Source organism: Notechis scutatus, chromosome 2 (assembly GCF_049901735.1).
Source record: "Notechis scutatus isolate UNSWTSFEM ecotype Mainland chromosome 2, rNotScu1.2, whole genome shotgun sequence".
NCBI classification, from domain to species: Eukaryota; Metazoa; Chordata; class Lepidosauria; order Squamata; family Elapidae; genus Notechis; species Notechis scutatus.
The window spans coordinates 146,396,302-146,413,482 of record NC_142010.1 but is presented as its reverse complement, the minus strand read 5'-3'; the positions used below and the strand labels follow the sequence as shown (position 1 = coordinate 146,413,482).

Sequence of the window (17,181 nt, the reverse complement as noted above, 5' to 3'; positions counted from 1 at the left end):
CTTTCTGGAAATACTTTGGGGTTCCAATCAGTATTGGTCATGGTGGCGGAGAGGTCTAACCCTAGGCCCCTCTCATATCTGTGGTCTCAGAGTTCAAGTTTCTCACTGCTCCTTTTTAATATTTATATGAAGCTGCTGGATGTGGTTATTCAATGGCATAGAAATTTAGAATAACTTTATTGTCACTTTGAATGTACGCTAATTGGCCTAATTAAAATGAAATTTCGTTGCATACAGTCTCAAAGGGTCACCAACTCCAATATAAGCACGACAAAATAAATAAATATATACATACATACATACATACATACATACATACAAAATTATGCATATACCACATATATTATGTGACACAGACAATGCAGTATGCTGGTGATAGCCAGGTGTAGAATTATATTCCAGCTGTTCAGATGTTGTTTTAGTGCTTGGAGGCTGTGACAATATTGGTGGAGGGGGAGGGAGAATTCAACCCTCGCAAGATGGAATGGCTTTGGGTTTTTCACTCTCTTTGATCTGGTAAGGTCTCATTTCTGACTCTCAATGAAGTAGACTTCCCCACACACAGCTGGCTTACAATTTGGGGATTCTCCTGGACTTGCAGCTATTGCTTGAGAAGTAGGAGGGGACCTTTGGATAAATTCATCTCGTGGGCCAATATGCTCTTTCCTGGACTGGGAGCCTCTGCTCTCTGTCATATATACCGTGGTTACTCCAGCAAAATCTATTGATAAACTGGAAGAGCTTGGACCAGCTGCAGCCTGTGTCAGGAGTGGGTGGTCTGTGAGATGAAGCCAGTGCCCTGTCCTCAGAAACAGATAAATGGGGTTGTTCGTGTTAGTATAAGGGGGCTGTATGGCTGAGTCTTAATTCATTTCCTGGGCACTTTTGTCCACATATACCCCAAATGGTTTTTTTTTTCCTTTTGTAAATCCAGATCACTTTCATTACCTTGAGTAAGGAGGTAAATGAGATGGTGATAGGGTGGAATATCTTCCTTGCCATCTTAGGGGTGGAATCAAACTGTTTATTGACTTGATCCTCCTTATTTCCTTCTTTATGGCCTGGAATCACCTTCCTTTGTTCATGCAGTACGACAGGAGAGCTACTTTCAAGACCGAGATGCTCAGTTCTTCCGATTTGTGGCCTTGGAAGCAAGTGCTGAAGACAGGGATGGAGAGGAGCTACTGGAGGGGTTGACATTGCTGACCCAGCTGGGCCCGACAGCATTGCTCACCACCATCCTACGCAAACCGTAAGCATTGAATCAGGTAGCAGCCAGGAAAAGAAAAACAAGAAAGAAAATTTCAAGAAGTTAGTGCATGGATCATAGTTCTATAAAACGGAGTATAATGATTGTTGGGTTCAGTGTGTTTAATTCATACAGAATTAAAGAAGCTTCTATAGACTCTATTCAAGGAAAAAAATTACTAAGGACACTGAGGATTGAACTGGAGCCCCTCTGCAAGTGAAGCAAACACTTTGCCATGGTGATCCCTTATAAAAATATATGCCTGTGTATGTATTTTTGTACATACATTTAAATCAGCAAAAAAACATCAGAAGAAACAACAGTTTCATGCAATGGTGCCAGAAATTAAGACACTGCTGAACCACAAGAAGATCTAATTTTCTATTCCTTCAAAAAAGTCTAACGGACAAACTTTGGAAGCTCTTTCTGTGCCTTAGTACAATGTAGAGTCATAGTCATGTCTTACTTTCTTAAAACGGAATTTATGGCCCTCAATATTTCAGAGTTAAGCTTTGCAGGCTCTCGGTAATGGACCTAATATTTGTGTTGAAAGCCAAGAATGGCTGAGAAAGCTAAAAGAAAGCTTGACTTCCTGTCAAGAAGGAAACATGCATATTTTGAGTAGATCTTGGTTCTTCCTGGGAAGAGAGAAGGACTACACACAGCTGTGAATGTAATCTTATGGGCTTAAGATGTTTTTTTGTATGCGTAGATCTGAGATCAGCAATGTAATGTCAACTGATGGGAGAATGTGTTTTTCGTTTTGGTCTTTCTCCTCCAGTCCTAACCAACGCACAGATGAAGAACTTGCACTGATCTTTGAGGAGTTACTGCATGTCAAAGCGGTAGCCCATCTCTCCAGTTCGGTGAGTGACTAACAGATTCTGTCTCATTTGGCCTAACTTTAATTTGTTACAAATATGTTGTGAATAACAAATTGGAAAGACTCGGTTTGTTTTTGTCATCCTATCCATCATATAGTTGAAAGTGCTTGTTTGCTGGATCTCTGTCAACTTGATTGGATGCCCGTTTTATTTCTCTTTACAGCCCAGCCATCACACAAGTCTATTGCAGTGCCCACATTTTTTCCTCAGAATACCATGAAATGGCCCAAGTCTGCAGCCTTCCAGTTTTTAATTTATTTTTTTACTATTAAATTGTTTAAATCCCACCTTTATTACAAATAGTCCTTGATTTATGACTGGTCACTTACCAACCATTAGAAGTTATGAGGTCTTGAAAATTTTACTACTTGCCCATCCTCAAACTAATGACTGCTGTACCATCCTGTGGTCACGCGATCACATTTTGGGAGCTTTGCAACTGGATCACATTTGTGATCATGTGATTTGCTTAACAACTGTAAGCAAGAAGATCATAAAAATATCCATAAACCATAATAATATAAACATAATATCAAGTCCAGTCATGTGGTGACTTGACTTACAACTGCAACAGCCTGTGACCAAAATTCTGGATTCAATTGAGGTCAAGGATTACCTATACTTCTATAAGTAATTCAAAGAGGCAAAGATACGTAATGCTGCTTCCTCCTCCTATTTTCTCTACAACAACAATCTTGTGAGGTGGATAGGAAAACAAAATGGCAGCTATTCTTCTACTTCTATTGCAGATGTAAGTAATAAACATTAATGTGTCTAAAAGTCTGTACAGATTCTCAATCAATCCAGGCCATGGTTGTCCCAAAGGTGCTTTTTCAGGAGGCAACTGAACTTGCTTGTTTTTTCTTTGAAGACGTTTAGCTTCTCATCCAAGAAGCTTCTTCAGCTCTGACTGGATGGTGGGGAATGGAAGGATTTATATTCCTTGCAGAAGGCTGGTCATTTGCATTCTTTTTGAGAGTCGTGAATATGTCTACTTATAAATCAAGATTTTTTTAGTAGCAAAACAAATAAGATTTCCCTAAATGTACTTTTTACATGAATTTCCCAGACTCTCTAATAGCTATGTATCCATGTAATCAAATCTCAGTCACTCTAAATGCATCCAATCCAGCAGTGAGAGCTGGATTCACTTCTATTCTACTTGATGCTCCCCTTAAATGAATGGTTTATGCTTAGGGGAGGGTTGGCACGGTTCCTGTTCAGCTTTGCTCTCATACAGGTTTTTGCTCTCCTGTCCATATGCCCTGAATGTCTACTGATTAGTCTTATGGAAAAAATGAAATCATGTTAAGTACTGGCACCACTGCATTTTCTTATTTGCTTGTTTGCCATGTACCCATTCAAGTTGCTTAAGTACACTGTGTCATTTACATGTTGACTTAAGAAAACAAACCCTTGGTTGATTGCACTGAGATTTCTCAGATGACGTGCTTCATATTGTAGATGTCTGTGGAGAACAAGACAGGAAGGAACTATGGCATAATGCAGAAGCGCAGCAGTCCACAACTCCAAACAAACAGGATGTAACTGGCACAACTGACATATATTGCAAAGCTACAGAAAATCTAGAACCAGACACCTACAGGAATCATGGCTTTGTTGCCATGGATCCCTTGTCTGCTTTCCTCTCCTAAGGGATCTATAGATGCCAACAGTATTTTCCAGTCAAATGTTATAGTTCTTAAATCAGGAACTGACAATTACTTGCATATTTCTCCTTTCCAGTGTGCTTTGGGGAATTTTGTGTTGTGAATTAATTCAACTTCTCTACCTTATAGTCTTCATTTGTACCTCTGCCAATGCCCAACATTATATCTAAAGTTGATCCTTTATATATATATGTGTCATTTCCCATTTATACACCTGTTTTTTCCTTCCTTCCTTCCTTCCTTCCTTCCTTCCTTCCTTCCTTCCTTCCTTCCTTCCTTCCTTCCTTCCTTCCTTCCTGCCTGCCTGCCTGCCTGCCTTCCTGCCTTCCTTCCTGCCTGCCTTCCTTCCTTCCTTCCTTCCTTCCTTCCTTCCTTCCTTCCTTCCTTCCTTCCTTCCTTCCTTCCTTCCTTCCTTCCTTCCTTTTCCCCTCTGAAGAAGATTTAAAAACATAAAAAACAGCATCTATTTTATAAACCTTCAGTTTGTTTGTCTCAACATGTTTGTCTCAGCGTGGATTGAGTTTAGAAATGTAAGGATTTAGCTTAAATGCTGTCTTACGCTACATGCTGACTTCAGTTACCAACTGCTGCTTTCTGAAATGTGTGATAGCTCAATGAAATGTGTTATAGGGCCTACTCACTGGCTGTTTCTCCATTGCAGGTGAGGAGAGAGTTGGCTGCTGTACTGCTTTTTGAGTCCCATGCCAAGGCTGGAACTGTGTGTGAGTCGCAGTTTTTTTTTTTTTTGGTCACTTTGGAAATACTCTTTCTGTCTCTGACAGTGGCCTTCAAGTACCCCATACTGCTACTTTATGCAGCCATTTGGCTGTAGCTAGGCTGGCACGTATAGCCATTGTGAGTTGGCCTCTTTGAAATGATATGCATCTTTATGCACGCCACTTGCAGTATCACAACAACTTATGCCAACCATTGTAAAAAGGAACAGCGATGGCATTCAACAATCCTTTGTTCTGTGAAACCAGGGAGGAAAGCTGTCAGTGTTGCTGTTCATTTTTCTCTCTTTAAAATCTGTGTGTTCCTTTTTAAAAGGTTCCTAGTTCGCTCTTTTGTTCTTAACTCCAGCTCAAGATGCCCTTTTCTTCTTCTGTTAATTTGTTTTTAAAAATGTTCATTTTTAACTGTACTACATTTGCCTCTGCTGTAATTTCCTTGTAATTAACATATTGTCCTTTTCCCCTCTCCTCCACAGTGTTCAGCCAAGGGGACAAGGGCACGTCCTGGTACATCATTTGGAAAGGATCAGTCAATGTTGTTACACATGATAAGGTGTGAACTTTTAATGTATTTAGGCATCAAAAGGGTTGATTTCAGAATAAGTCCAAGAATTCTAGGCATTTAGATACTAGAAGAGAGTGAACTCTTATTTCTTTCAATGTTTCTAGCCCTTGGATTTATGCTTTTGATTTTAGAGTTGCTTGTATTTGCAAACAATTAATGTATAGCTTTATCTCAAACTTTTACGAGGTTACAAATTTTTCCTTTGTCATGTTCTAACCCTTCCCTTGTTACATAACAACCCACCTTTCAATAATCCAGGCATTTTCCAGCTGTCTGTCCAACACTCCAAATTCTCAACAATATTCATGTTGACTGGGAAAAATCTGGAGTCAAAATTTACTTTTCTGTAAGGTTCCCATACGAGGCCAATTTAAACATCTGTAATTTTCCTAGACATCACCTCACCACCTTCCTAATCGATAAATTCATGAAAGAAAAATTCATTGCAATAAAATTCTGTCTTCCAAAATTTCCCCTTCCTCCCTGGACAATTTTAGTGCTAAAATTTGTCCACATGAATGAATTTGCCCATTGCAAATCAGCTTCCCATCCCCTTATGTTTACATACAAACATATGTGTCTATAGAGAGAGAAAGAGTAGGGTACAAAGGTAAGGTGGGAAATTGGCTTGGCCTTTTGTCTGGTGTGCTCACTTCCTATGTATGTTTATATTACTTATCATAAAACGGTGTCACGGGGTACAATAGCCATACAATAGAAAATAAATACTGTATATCTAAGATGTTAAAGTAAGGTGGAACTCCATGTTGCTGAATAAAAACAGGTTTACCATATAATGTAAGACATTCTGGGGGGTGTGCCTTTACAAGGCAAAATTAATATAATTGTGTGTGCTTAACCTTCTGTCCTTAAAACCTTTCTTCCTAAGCTGTGTTTAATCTGGTTTCCTCCTGGTTAAGTTAAACATAAGATACAAAAGAACAATTTTGTGGTTTTAGTAGTCAAATGATCTCAGTAGGGCAACTCGTATTTGCCAAGGTGGTATTTAGATTTTGTGAGTAAAATAATTGGTTCACTCACTCGTTTTGCAGGGCTTAGTGTGCACCCTACATGAAGGTGATGACTTTGGCCAGCTTGCACTCGTGAATGATGCCCCCCGTGCTGCCACCATCATCCTTCGTGAAGACAGTTGCCACTTCTTGCGAGTGGACAAAAGGGATTTCAACCGGATTCTCAAGGTAGGCATGGAAATCCATCATGCTGGAGACTGAAGCTGTTGTGTTTGTGGAACAAATTTGCAACATTCAGTATGCTTTGTTTGGTGGGAGGAAACTTATCTCTTGTATAAGGAAGTTGAGAGCACTGAAGGATGGAGAGGCAGGTATATAAATAAAGGTCATAGTCTACTCCAAATTTAAACAATGAAGTGCTTAGACACTTTGTGTGTGTTCCGTTATTTGGATTTCCACATTGTTCCTTGTTATGACTCCCCTTCAAATTCAAGCGAGCAAAACAGAAAGCAGCCGTTTCAGAAGTAATTCAAACAAAACAAAGTCCCACAAGATAACGACTGGCATAAATCCCAATCCACAGCATAAATCTTTACTCTGTCCGGCAAACCTATTGTGGCAATAAATCTCAAGCCTCAGAGCTTCTGCTGTAACGTCTTCACTCTCAATTAGTCACTTTGCTTCTGGCGAATTCTACCAGCACAGCTGTGTCCTTTTATTCACTTAGGCAACGTGCTAATTTCCCTAATTATTGGCTCGCTCTCCTCCTTCTTTCTAGCTGAGTTTGTCTCCTTAGTCTCCTTCTGTTCCTTACGTTTAACCACAAGTTTTCCAAATTCTCATCTCCACTAGAAGACTCTCTCATGCCTTCCCTGTCAGCCATTCCCAGCTGCTGATCAGATAAAGAACCAGAGGAGGTCAAAGGTCCTGACAATTCTAATACTTCAGGTCTGTCTTCCTTTGTTATATCCATCTCCTCATCCTGGTTACTATTCCAATCACTGAGCCATGCCGGCTCATATTTTTCTGCCATGTCCTCCTCACTTGAACTCATATCAGCCACAGGAGCAGAATCCAGACCCGGAGCCACAACACTATCCCTCACCGCAGGGCCCTTCCCCCGGGTCTGACGATCCGGATGCGGTTTCGAAGGGAAACGTTCATGAAAGTCCCGAATAATGTCTGGAGCATGAACTGCAGACGCATCCGTCCATGAGCAAACCTCCGAGTCATCCACTGTCCTCCCGACTAAATACTGAAAAAGAACCTTTAGCCAACGCGAATCAGTAACGCTGACCACTGTGTCATCAACAGCAGCCTCCTCACGGGGCGTCGATGGGGAAGTCGTACTAGCGGGAGCACGCAGAGGACACTCCGGGGAGTCAGGAACCAAAAGGGAGCGATGGAAGACAGGGTGAATGCGCATGGAGCGCGGTAAGGTGAGTCGGTATGCCACAGGGTTGATAACCACCTCAATCGGAAATGGACCGATGAAACGATGGTCCAACTTTCTAATTGGGCGATCGATCCGAAGGTGTCTTGTGGATAACCACACCTTGTCACCCACAGCTAACGGAGGCGTTGCTCGATGTGATCGATTCGCAAACCGTTTATAATCTTCTTTTGCCCTTTCGAGTTGTTGTACTACTAAACGGTGAACCGCTTGTAATTCCTCCAGAAAATCTTGTGTCTCAGGAACCGGGGAATCCATCAACGTTAATGGGAAGAAGCGCGGATGATAACCCACATTCGCGAAAAACGGCGTTACATGAGTGGAGGTGTGCTGCAAGTTATTAAAGGTGAATTCTGCCAATGGGAGGTATTTCGCCCAATCGTTTTGTCGCTGATTGACAAAACACCTCAAATATTGGGTAAGAATGCCAATCACCTTCTCAGTCCCGCCATCAGTTTCTGGATGGTGCGCTGACGCTAAGCACACCTGAACTTGTAACGCTGCCATTAACTGTTTCCAAAACTGCACAGTAAACTGAACCCCACGATCTGAAACCACTCTATCCGGCAATCCATGTAGACGAAAGATATGCTGTAAAAATAGCTGGGCCGTAGTGCGGGACGATGGTAATCTCCGACAGGGAATGAAATGAGCCATTTTAGTCAGCATATCAACTACCACGAGCACCGTCGTGAAGCCCGACGAAGATGGTAAATGCGTGAGAAAGTCCATGGAGATCGCTCCCCATGGTCTGCCCGGAGTCGGCAATGGTTGAAGGAGTCCAGGGGGCGCACCCGACACCGCTTTCGCTTGCCTACACTGGACGCAAGAAGCGACGTAAGAAAACACATCGTGACGAACCCGAGGCCACCAAAAAGTCCGGGTGACCAAATGCAAAGTTTTATAAAATCCAAAATGGCCAGCAGCGGGGTTATCATGACATTGTGTCATGATGAGAGCTCTCAGCGACCTGGTGGGTACGTATAATAAACCCCGATGTCGGAGCAAGCCCTCTTCAAAGGACCATGGGGAATCAGGTCCAACGTCCCCCCGTCTCTGTTGCGTCCACGCATCCAATCGTTGCGCCTCCCGTATGCGAGCCCGCAAATCTACTGGATCTTGAAGTACGGCCAAGGATTCTGGTGGTAACACCATTCGTAGAGGAAGAGGATCCTCAGGACCGATATACTCGGGCTTCCGAGACAATGCGTCTGCCCTCCGATTCTGTCCACTTGGAACATAAGTAATGGAGAAATTGAACCTTGCGAAAAACAACGACCACCGAATCTGGCGTTGGTTCAACTTCTTAGCGGTGGACAAATGTTCCAAGTTTCGATGATCCGTCCGAACCTCTACCTTGTGCCGAGCCCCCTCTAAATGATGTCTCCAGGTCTCAAAGGCAGCCTTAATAGCCAACAACTCCTTTTCCCAGATGGTGTAATTGCGCTCAGAAGCTGTGAGCTTCCTAGAATAGTATGCGCATGGGAAAAGAGGCGCGCCATCCTTCGAAGCTTGTAACAGTACCGCTCCGATAGCGACATTAGAGGCATCTGTCTCGACCACAAATGGATGATTCGGATCAGGATGCCTCAATATCGGCTCGGCCACAAACGCTTTCTTTAAAATTTCAAAAGCCTGTTGTTGCGGGGGCCCCCACAGAAACGGGACCTTCTTACGGAGGAGCTGAGTTATGGGATCCATTAACTTAGCAAAGTCCGGGATAAAAGTCCGATAGTAGTTGGCGAATCCCAAAAAACGTTGTACGTCCTTGACTCGACGAGGGGCTTCCCAACTACACAAGGCCTCAACCTTTTTAGGGTCCATAGCAATGCCCTCGGGAGAAATGATGTGCCCTAAAAACTCTATCGACGACTGAAAAAAGAAACACTTCTCCAGTTTCGCGTAGAGTTTATGCTCCCGAAGACGCTGAAGCACTTGACGAACCTGCTGAAGGTGGTGATCTCTGGACCGAGAGTAAATCAAAATGTCGTCCAAATACACCACGACAAACCTATCCAGCATGTCCCGGAAAATGTCGTTCATCAAATGCTGGAATACAGCGGGAGCGTTGGTCAGACCAAATGGCATCACAGTGTACTCGAAATGACCATAACGAGTGCCAAACACCGTCTTCCACTCGTCCCCCTTGCGCATCCGAACCAGGTTGTAGGCCCCACGCAGATCGAGTTTAGTGAAGATTGTAGCCTCCCGCAACCGCTCCATCAATTCCGGAATGAGCGGCAAGGGATAGCTATTCCTCACTGTGATAGCGTTTAATCGTCGGTAATCACAGCAGAGACGAAGTTCTCCCGACTTCTTTTTAACAAAAAGAACGGGAGCCGAAAGAGGGGACAACGAGGGTCGAATAAATCCCCGAGCTAAGTTTTTATCTAAAAACTCTCGGAGCGCAACCAACTCGGGCTCTGACATGGAGTATAACCGCCCCTTTGGCAATGGAGCATCCGGTATCAGGTCCACGGGACAATCATAAGCACGATGTGGTGGTAATTGGTCTGCCTCCTGTTCGCTGAAAACATCGGAGAAGTCCGACAGCTCCGAAGGAATTGAGACAGCAGGAGCGGCGATATCTTGGCCAGCGCAGACATGCCTCAGGTGGTCCACACATTGTAGACTTGGAAAAGAAATGGCGTTCTGCGCCCAAGCCACCAACGGATCGTGCAAATGCAACCAGGACACTCCGAGAACCAAAGGGAGATGGAGGTTCGAGGTGACATAAAAACTTATCGCCTTCTCATGATCCCCAATAAGCATACGCACTGGCTGAGTGGTGAAACGAATGGGTCCCGACTTGAGTTCACGCCCATCTACTGTTTCCACCTTAATGGGTGGATTCACAGGAATCAAAGGAATTTCAAAATGTTTGACAAAAGCACAGTCCATAAAGCTGGTTGTAGCCCCTGAATCCACCAGTGCAACGGCGGGAATTCCCTCCTTCTGGGACTGCAAAAAGATACGAGTGTCCAAAAGTAAATGCCGAGGAGGGCCAGGATTTACTTCAGCAATTTGGGGTGGGGGTGTAGGATGTGCCCGACCTAGGGTTTCCCCGAGGTCGGGCCTACCCCGTTTCCCGACGGGCCAGGAGTGGTTTCGGGCACAGGTCTGTGAGTCCCTCTCCGAGTGCAGGAATTTGCAAAATGTCCTGGACCCCCGCAATAAAGGCACAAGCCTTCCTGGAACCTTCTCGAACGTTCTCGCGCCGTTAAGCGAGGGCGGAGTGCGCCTAACTCCATCGGCTCCTCAGCCTTAACCGTGGTTTGGAAAACTCTCGGTGATGTGGTTTGTGCACGAGAAAACGAAGGTGGTTCCACAACGGGCCGTTTACTTCCACGTTGCTGTAAATGAGCTTCAATACGTAAGCACTGGATTACCAATGCATCCAGAGTTGAAGCCCGCTCTGCATGGACTAGCTCATCCTTGATGGCATCAGACAAGCCTTCCTGGAATGCAGCCATATGAGCCGGTTCGTTCCAGTTAGAGTCCATACACAGCAAACGAAATTCTGCAATGTATTCCTGCAGGGGACGTTTCCCCTGATTAATGTCCCATAACCGTCTGTCCACAGTTTGTATTTTAATTGGGTTTTCAAACATAACTCTCATTTGTTGTAGAAAACCCTGAAAATTGTCCAACAACGGGCTATCTTGAACTAACAAGGGAGTAGCCCATTTGGCAGCCTGCCCAGTTAATAGACTAATCATAAATCCTACCTTAGCCCGGTCGTTTGGGAAGTCTTCAGGCCTCAGAGATATAAACAATTGGCACTGACCCATAAATGCCGGGAACATGTCCATTTGCCCTGAAAATTTCTCTGGCATGGATACTTTTCCTCAAGGGAGGGGCAGAGGGAGCAGCAGCAGGGCTTTGCAAACTGGAAGGATGATTCACCAGTTGTGTCACCTGATTCTGAAGAGTCACATTGCTTTGAAGTAGTTGATTTATTTGTTGTTGTTGCTGCTCTACCAAACGCTGCAGTTGGTTTGGATCCATCTTGGGTTAAAGATGGTTTGTGTGGCCAGAAGCAAAAATGTTATGACTCCCCTTCAAATTCAAGCGAGCAAAACAGAAAGCAGCCATTTCAGAAGTAATTCAAACAAAACAAAGTCCCACAAGATAACGACTGGCATAAATCCCAATCCACAGCATAAATCTTTACTCTGTCCGGCAAACCTGTTGTGGCAATAAATCTCAAGCCTCAGAGCTTCTGCTGTAACGTCTTCACTCTCAATTAGTCACTTTGCTTCTGGCGAATTCTACCAGCACAGCTGTGTCCTTTTATTCACTTAGGCAACGTGCTAATTTCCCTAATTATTGGCTCGCTCTCCTCCTTCTTTCTAGCTGAGTTTGTCTCCTTAGTCTCCTTCTGTTCCTTACGTTTAACCACAAGTTTTCCAAATTCTCATCTCCACTAGAAGACTCTCTCATGCCTTCCCTGTCAGCCATTCCCGGCTGCTGATCAGATAAAGAACCAGAGGAGGTCAAAGGTCCTGACAATTCTAATACTTCAGGTCTGTCTTCCTTTGTTATATCCATCTCCTCATCCTGGTTACTATTCCAATCACTGAGCCATGCCGGCTCATATTTTTCTGCCATGTCCTCCTCACTTGAACTCATATCAGCCACAGGAGCAGAATCCATACCCGGAGCCACAACAGTTCCTCATGGTTGTATCTGTTTCAGAGCCCAGTTACCCTTCTCTTTGCTTCAACTTTCCTGCCCTTAATCTGTTTTACTTGAATTTATTTATTCCTAGTGGCAATATGTAGCTTTCAAAATGATGGTGAATGCAAATTCTCATGTTTCATGATCTCGACTACTGTAATCAACAGCTGGAAAATCACACATCGCACAATTGTCTGCATCATTGCCTTTCTTTGTATTGGTCTAACACAAATTGTATACAACCTCTCTTTTGCCCCTGCTTCTGTTCCCTCTAATATATATTAATCAGAATCAGTTAGAATATTCGAGCAATGATGCAGAGTCCCAAATGGAGGATGGATAGGAATTGTAGATTTTCCCCCAACCCCTGCTAAATTCCAACAGTTGTCAGTCTTGATCACACTGATTAATCAGCCTGCTTGCAGTACTTGATTGCATATTGTAGACTTCTTGCAAGGAAAAATGCTAGAGCAGGGGTATCAAACTAAAGGCCTGTGGGCCAGATTTGGCCCACGGGGTGCTTAGATCTAGCCCACGGGGCCACCCTGGAAATAGCGAAGGACTGGCCCACGGTGCCTCTGCCACAAAAAATAGAGCCTAGGAGGGCTGCATGTGGCTCCACCAAGCTCTGTTTTCACTGGCAGAGGGCTGCAGGAGGCCATCATAGCCAATAACGGAGCTCGGGAGCCCGTTTTCACTGGCAGAGTGCTCGGACCACCACAGACGCCCCAACACGAGTGACATCAAGCTGGTATCCCACCCTGGCCATGCCCCCTAGACCCCTGAGGTCAAACACAACCCTGATGCCACCCTCAATGAAATTGCGTTTGACACCCCTGTGCTAGAGTGATTAAAAATACGTTTCCCTGCTTTGATATTTTAAATTAATCTATTTGGATTTTATGCTTTATTATGTCAACATTGTGACAAAGTCACAGGAGCCTAGTAGTAGGGTTGCCCAAGACTGGCATATGGATATCAAAACTAGTAAAGAATTCAGAAATTGAATTATTTCTTTTCTTTTCTTGTCTAGGCTGCGATCGTGTAAGCTAGTGTATAATCATTTGTTTTCTTCGTAGGATGTCGAAGCTAACACCCTACGGCTGAAGGAACATGGGAAAGTGGTGCTTGTTTTAGAGAAGAATTCACAAGGCAGTAATTCCAATCACCTTGCTGGGACTCTGGGGAGCAGTAGGTACAGCAATCTGCCCCCTTTCATTTCCCTGCTGCTTCCTCTGATATACCTGCCTCCTCGTCCCCCCGCCCCTTTCCCCTTTGATAGAACAGGGAATCTTCCCTTGCAGGCAGTCTCTTCTCCTGCACCCCATATGCTTGATAGCGAAGCCACCAATTCTTGTGAATGTAATGCTAAAATATATTTGTTTCAGTAAGGTTTATTGTGCAAGTTGCCTCGTTGTAAATTGCATGCTGATTTTGTTTGTGTGTGCACCGCTTTAGATATATACAAGTGTGGGATCTATACAGGTAGTTCTCGACTGACGACTGCAATTGAGCCCCAAATTTTTGTGGTTTAGTGTGTTTTGCCCCATGTTAATGTCCTTTCTTGCCACAGTTGTTAAGTGAATCACTGCAGTTCTTAGGTTGGCAACGTGGTTATTAAATGGATCTGGCTTCCCCATTGACTTTGCACAAAACATGATTGCATGACCCTGGAATACTACAACCATCGTAGAATAAGAATAAATTAGAATTGAACTGGAAGGGACCTTGGAGGTCTTCTAGTCCAGCCTCTGCTCAAGCAGGAGAATCTATACCATCCCAGACAAGCGACTGTCTAGTCTCTTCTTAAAAACCTCCAGTGATGGAGTGCTCACGATTTCTGGAGGCAAACTGTTCCACTGGTTAATTCTCCTATTAGGAAGTTTCTCCTTAATTCCAGGTTGCTTCTCTCTTTGATTAGTTTCCAACCATTGTTTCTTGTCCTTCCCTCAGGTGCTTTGGAGAATAATTTGTCCCCCTCTTCTTTGTGGCAGCCCCTCAAATACTGGAATACTGCTGTCATGTCACTCCTAATTCTTCTTTTCTTAGACTAGCCAGACCCAAAACCTGTAGCCGTTCTTCATATGGTTTAGCCTCCAGGCCTTTGATCATCTTGGTTGCTCTTCTCTGAAGGTTTTCCAAAGTCTCAACATCTTTGTTGTAGTATGCTGACCAAAATTGGTTGCAGTATTCTGGGTGTGGTCTTACTAGGGTTTTGTAAAGCAGCACTAATACTTCATGTGATCTTGATTCTATGCCTCTTGTTAATACAACCCAGGGTTGTATTAACTTTTTTGGCTGCTGCTGCACATTGCTGGCTCATATTCAAATGATTATCTACTAGGACTCTAAGGTCCCTCTCACAGTTACTGTTTTCATAAATATGAACCAGTTGCCATGCATCTGAAATTTGATCCTGTGGCCATGGGGATGCTGCAACAGTTGTAAGTTTGAAAATGGTCATGTCACTTTTTTTGGGTAAGGTTATAACTTCGAATGATCCCTAAACGAATGGTTGTAAGTCAAGAACTACCTTTATTTATTTATTACATTTGTTTGCTGCCCATCTCGCCACAAGGCTACTTTGCTACAATTCGCCACAATTGCTACTTTGGATTCGCAATATCTTGTTCTTTCCTTCAGATATTCAGTGATGGCTGGAACCCCTGAAAAAATACTTGATTACCTATTGGAAACCATGCGTTCAGACTCTACCCTTTCTGACCCTGTTGGTGAGTATAAAATAGTTTGTGTAAAGGAAAACTCTCCAGAACAATTGTTCTGTAACCCAATATAGTGTGAAGTTGGAGGATTTCAGGCAGCTAATTTGTCCAGAGCAGAACTGAGAATTATATTCTGGGAATGATTTCAAATTAAAGTTTCCTAAGGCAGACATGTACAACCAACAGTTGCACACGATCATAACCCTTCAAATATTGCTATGAATGGTCACTTTTGCTGTATTACAAAAGGAAGATTCCTGGGGACTATTACCTGTTTATATTACAGGTAGTCCTTTAATTACGACCATAATGGAGCCTGTTGTGAAGTGCATCATCTTTTTGACTGACTCGATTTTATGCCTTCTTTTATGGCAGTCATTAAGCAAATCCGGTAGCTGTTAAGCAAACCCATTGTTTGCTATGGGACGTTTTTGCCCCAAAATGGAAGTAATTGCTGGGTTTGGGGTTTTTGTTTTTTTTTGGCTAAAATACAAATTGTGACCCTGTCACCATGGGGTGCTGCAAAGGACCATAAATGTGAGCCAATTGCCAAGTGCCCAAAATGCATTCATGTGACCACAGAGATGGGGAGGCCGGCTTGTAAGTATCTTTTTGGTGTGTATGTGTGTGTGTGTGTGTGTGTGGTCTGTTGTAATTTTGAATGGTCTCTAAGTGAACGGTCACAAATCAAGGACTTCCTATACCTGATTTTAACTAATTTTGTGCAATTGATTCACCCTATTGCATTATTTTAACGCTGGCAACATGAGCAAAAGTAAATATTTAGTACAACTAAATGTAACTTAAATCATTCTAATGGCTGCCCTGGCCCCTCCTACTTTTCTCCCTCAACCCATCCATTATTGGGTGTGATCTCTTTCCTTTCCCTTCTCCAGGATCTCACTCAAAGGCCCAGAACAGCATTCCTGTTCTAGTGGGGTCAATTCAAATACACTGTGCCGCTCTGCTATCATTTTCTTAATGGCCTTTGTGGAAAGAAGCAAGATGAAAAAAGATGTAGGAAAGTAACCATGTCATCCATATTCCCAACAAAAATCTTATCTGTTTAGGGAATCATACTTTGCCTGGAAGGACTCCCAGCCTTAATCACATAGATGGTCTTTAGACAGAAAGATAGTGGTGGGTATTCTACCGGTTTGGCCTGGTTCACCTGAACCGGTAGCTCTGAGGATCAGCTGCTCGGCCCTCCCACCTGCCTCGGGTCTATTCTGACCTCTATTTCCTGCTTTTCAACCTCAGTGGCTTAGCGTGGCACAGCCAATTGCCGTGTGTCAGCTGTTTTACACACAGGGCTTGCAGCAGAAGGTGAGTTGCAAACACTGTTCGTGCGCAAAGTGTGCGCTCACACCGAACTGGTAAGGGAAACTTTTTGAACCCCACCATTGCAGGAAGAACATCCTTGGCTTTTATTTTAATAGAGGGCGGTGGGGGGGGGCTTTCTACTTGCTCATCTCTTTGGTCAAGTGGTCTGTGGCTGTTCTTGTGCTGGAACATGTGTGGAGCGTTATGTCAAGGCAGAGGAGAGAGTGAATCTTCTACGCTAGTGGGCGGTAGATTAGAACAGTGCCTAGCCCAAAAGTCGTATTTCAAAATGGCTTCTCTCTTCTCTGCAGATACATTTCTGGGAGATTTTCTGCTGACGTACAGTGTGTTCATGCCGACGCCACAGCTGTGCCGAACCTTGCTCCAACAATATCCTTCCTGGTTGCCTCTGCCTTGGATCTTAGAGGAAGAAGCCTAGTCAGCAAAAGGCTTTCTTCGGAGTTCACTGGGTTGCTTTAGCAAAGAGCATTATAATGCCCCCCATGCATCCTTTCTTTCTCGATTGTTGCAGAACAATGGAGGGAAGAGATAGCACTTCTGGAGGGCCAGATTTGGTCCAAAGTCTGTTAAGATCTTACCTTTATCCTAGGACAATGTTCCACAACTAAATGCCCCCCACATGTATTAAATGACAACCTCTATTGTTCTCAGTCTGTTGGAGTTCTAGAAGCCACGCTAGGCATGTTATAACCAAATAGAGGACTGGGTTTTTCATTTAAATTCTCTCCAGCAACATCATGTCAATCCCTTTTCATATAGTGTTCCTGAATCCCGATCAATTTTGATATGACAGGAAAATCCTACAAATCCTGTGTACACACACAGATATGTATAGACTTCCCATATTTTACTTTCCTTGAAGTCTCCTTTCTCTTAACTTTTCCATATTGTAAGCATGGATAATTATG

General features: G+C 43.6%; 1 protein-coding gene and 1 long non-coding RNA gene across 5 annotated transcripts in view; one reads left to right on the top strand and one right to left on the bottom strand.

Annotated features, from left to right (window-relative positions):
* The window catches only part of RAPGEF3 (Rap guanine nucleotide exchange factor 3), a 74,012-nt gene that overhangs the window by 40,026 nt on the left and 16,805 nt on the right, over positions 1 to 17,181 (top strand). For all 4 annotated transcript variants that reach the window (XM_087956535.1, XM_087956534.1, XM_026673874.2 and 1 more), the window contains 8 exons: positions 1,090 to 1,252; positions 2,031 to 2,115; positions 4,465 to 4,525; positions 5,014 to 5,090; positions 6,155 to 6,301; positions 13,286 to 13,401; positions 14,850 to 14,938; positions 16,564 to 16,642. In XM_087956535.1, the coding sequence (XP_087812661.1) occupies positions 1,090 to 1,252; positions 2,031 to 2,115; positions 4,465 to 4,525; positions 5,014 to 5,090; positions 6,155 to 6,301; positions 13,286 to 13,401; positions 14,850 to 14,938; positions 16,564 to 16,642 (817 nt within the window). The remainder of the gene's footprint in view (positions 1 to 1,089; positions 1,253 to 2,030; positions 2,116 to 4,464; positions 4,526 to 5,013; positions 5,091 to 6,154; positions 6,302 to 13,285; positions 13,402 to 14,849; positions 14,939 to 16,563; positions 16,643 to 17,181) is intronic.
* Positions 1,123 to 17,181, bottom strand: part of LOC148132297 (uncharacterized) — a 39,677-nt gene continuing 23,618 nt past the window's right edge. The window contains exons 2-3 of the long non-coding RNA XR_015747821.1: positions 3,548 to 3,601; positions 1,123 to 1,241 (exon numbers count right to left, since the gene is read on the bottom strand). This is a non-coding gene — a long non-coding RNA (uncharacterized LOC148132297). The remainder of the gene's footprint in view (positions 1,242 to 3,547; positions 3,602 to 17,181) is intronic.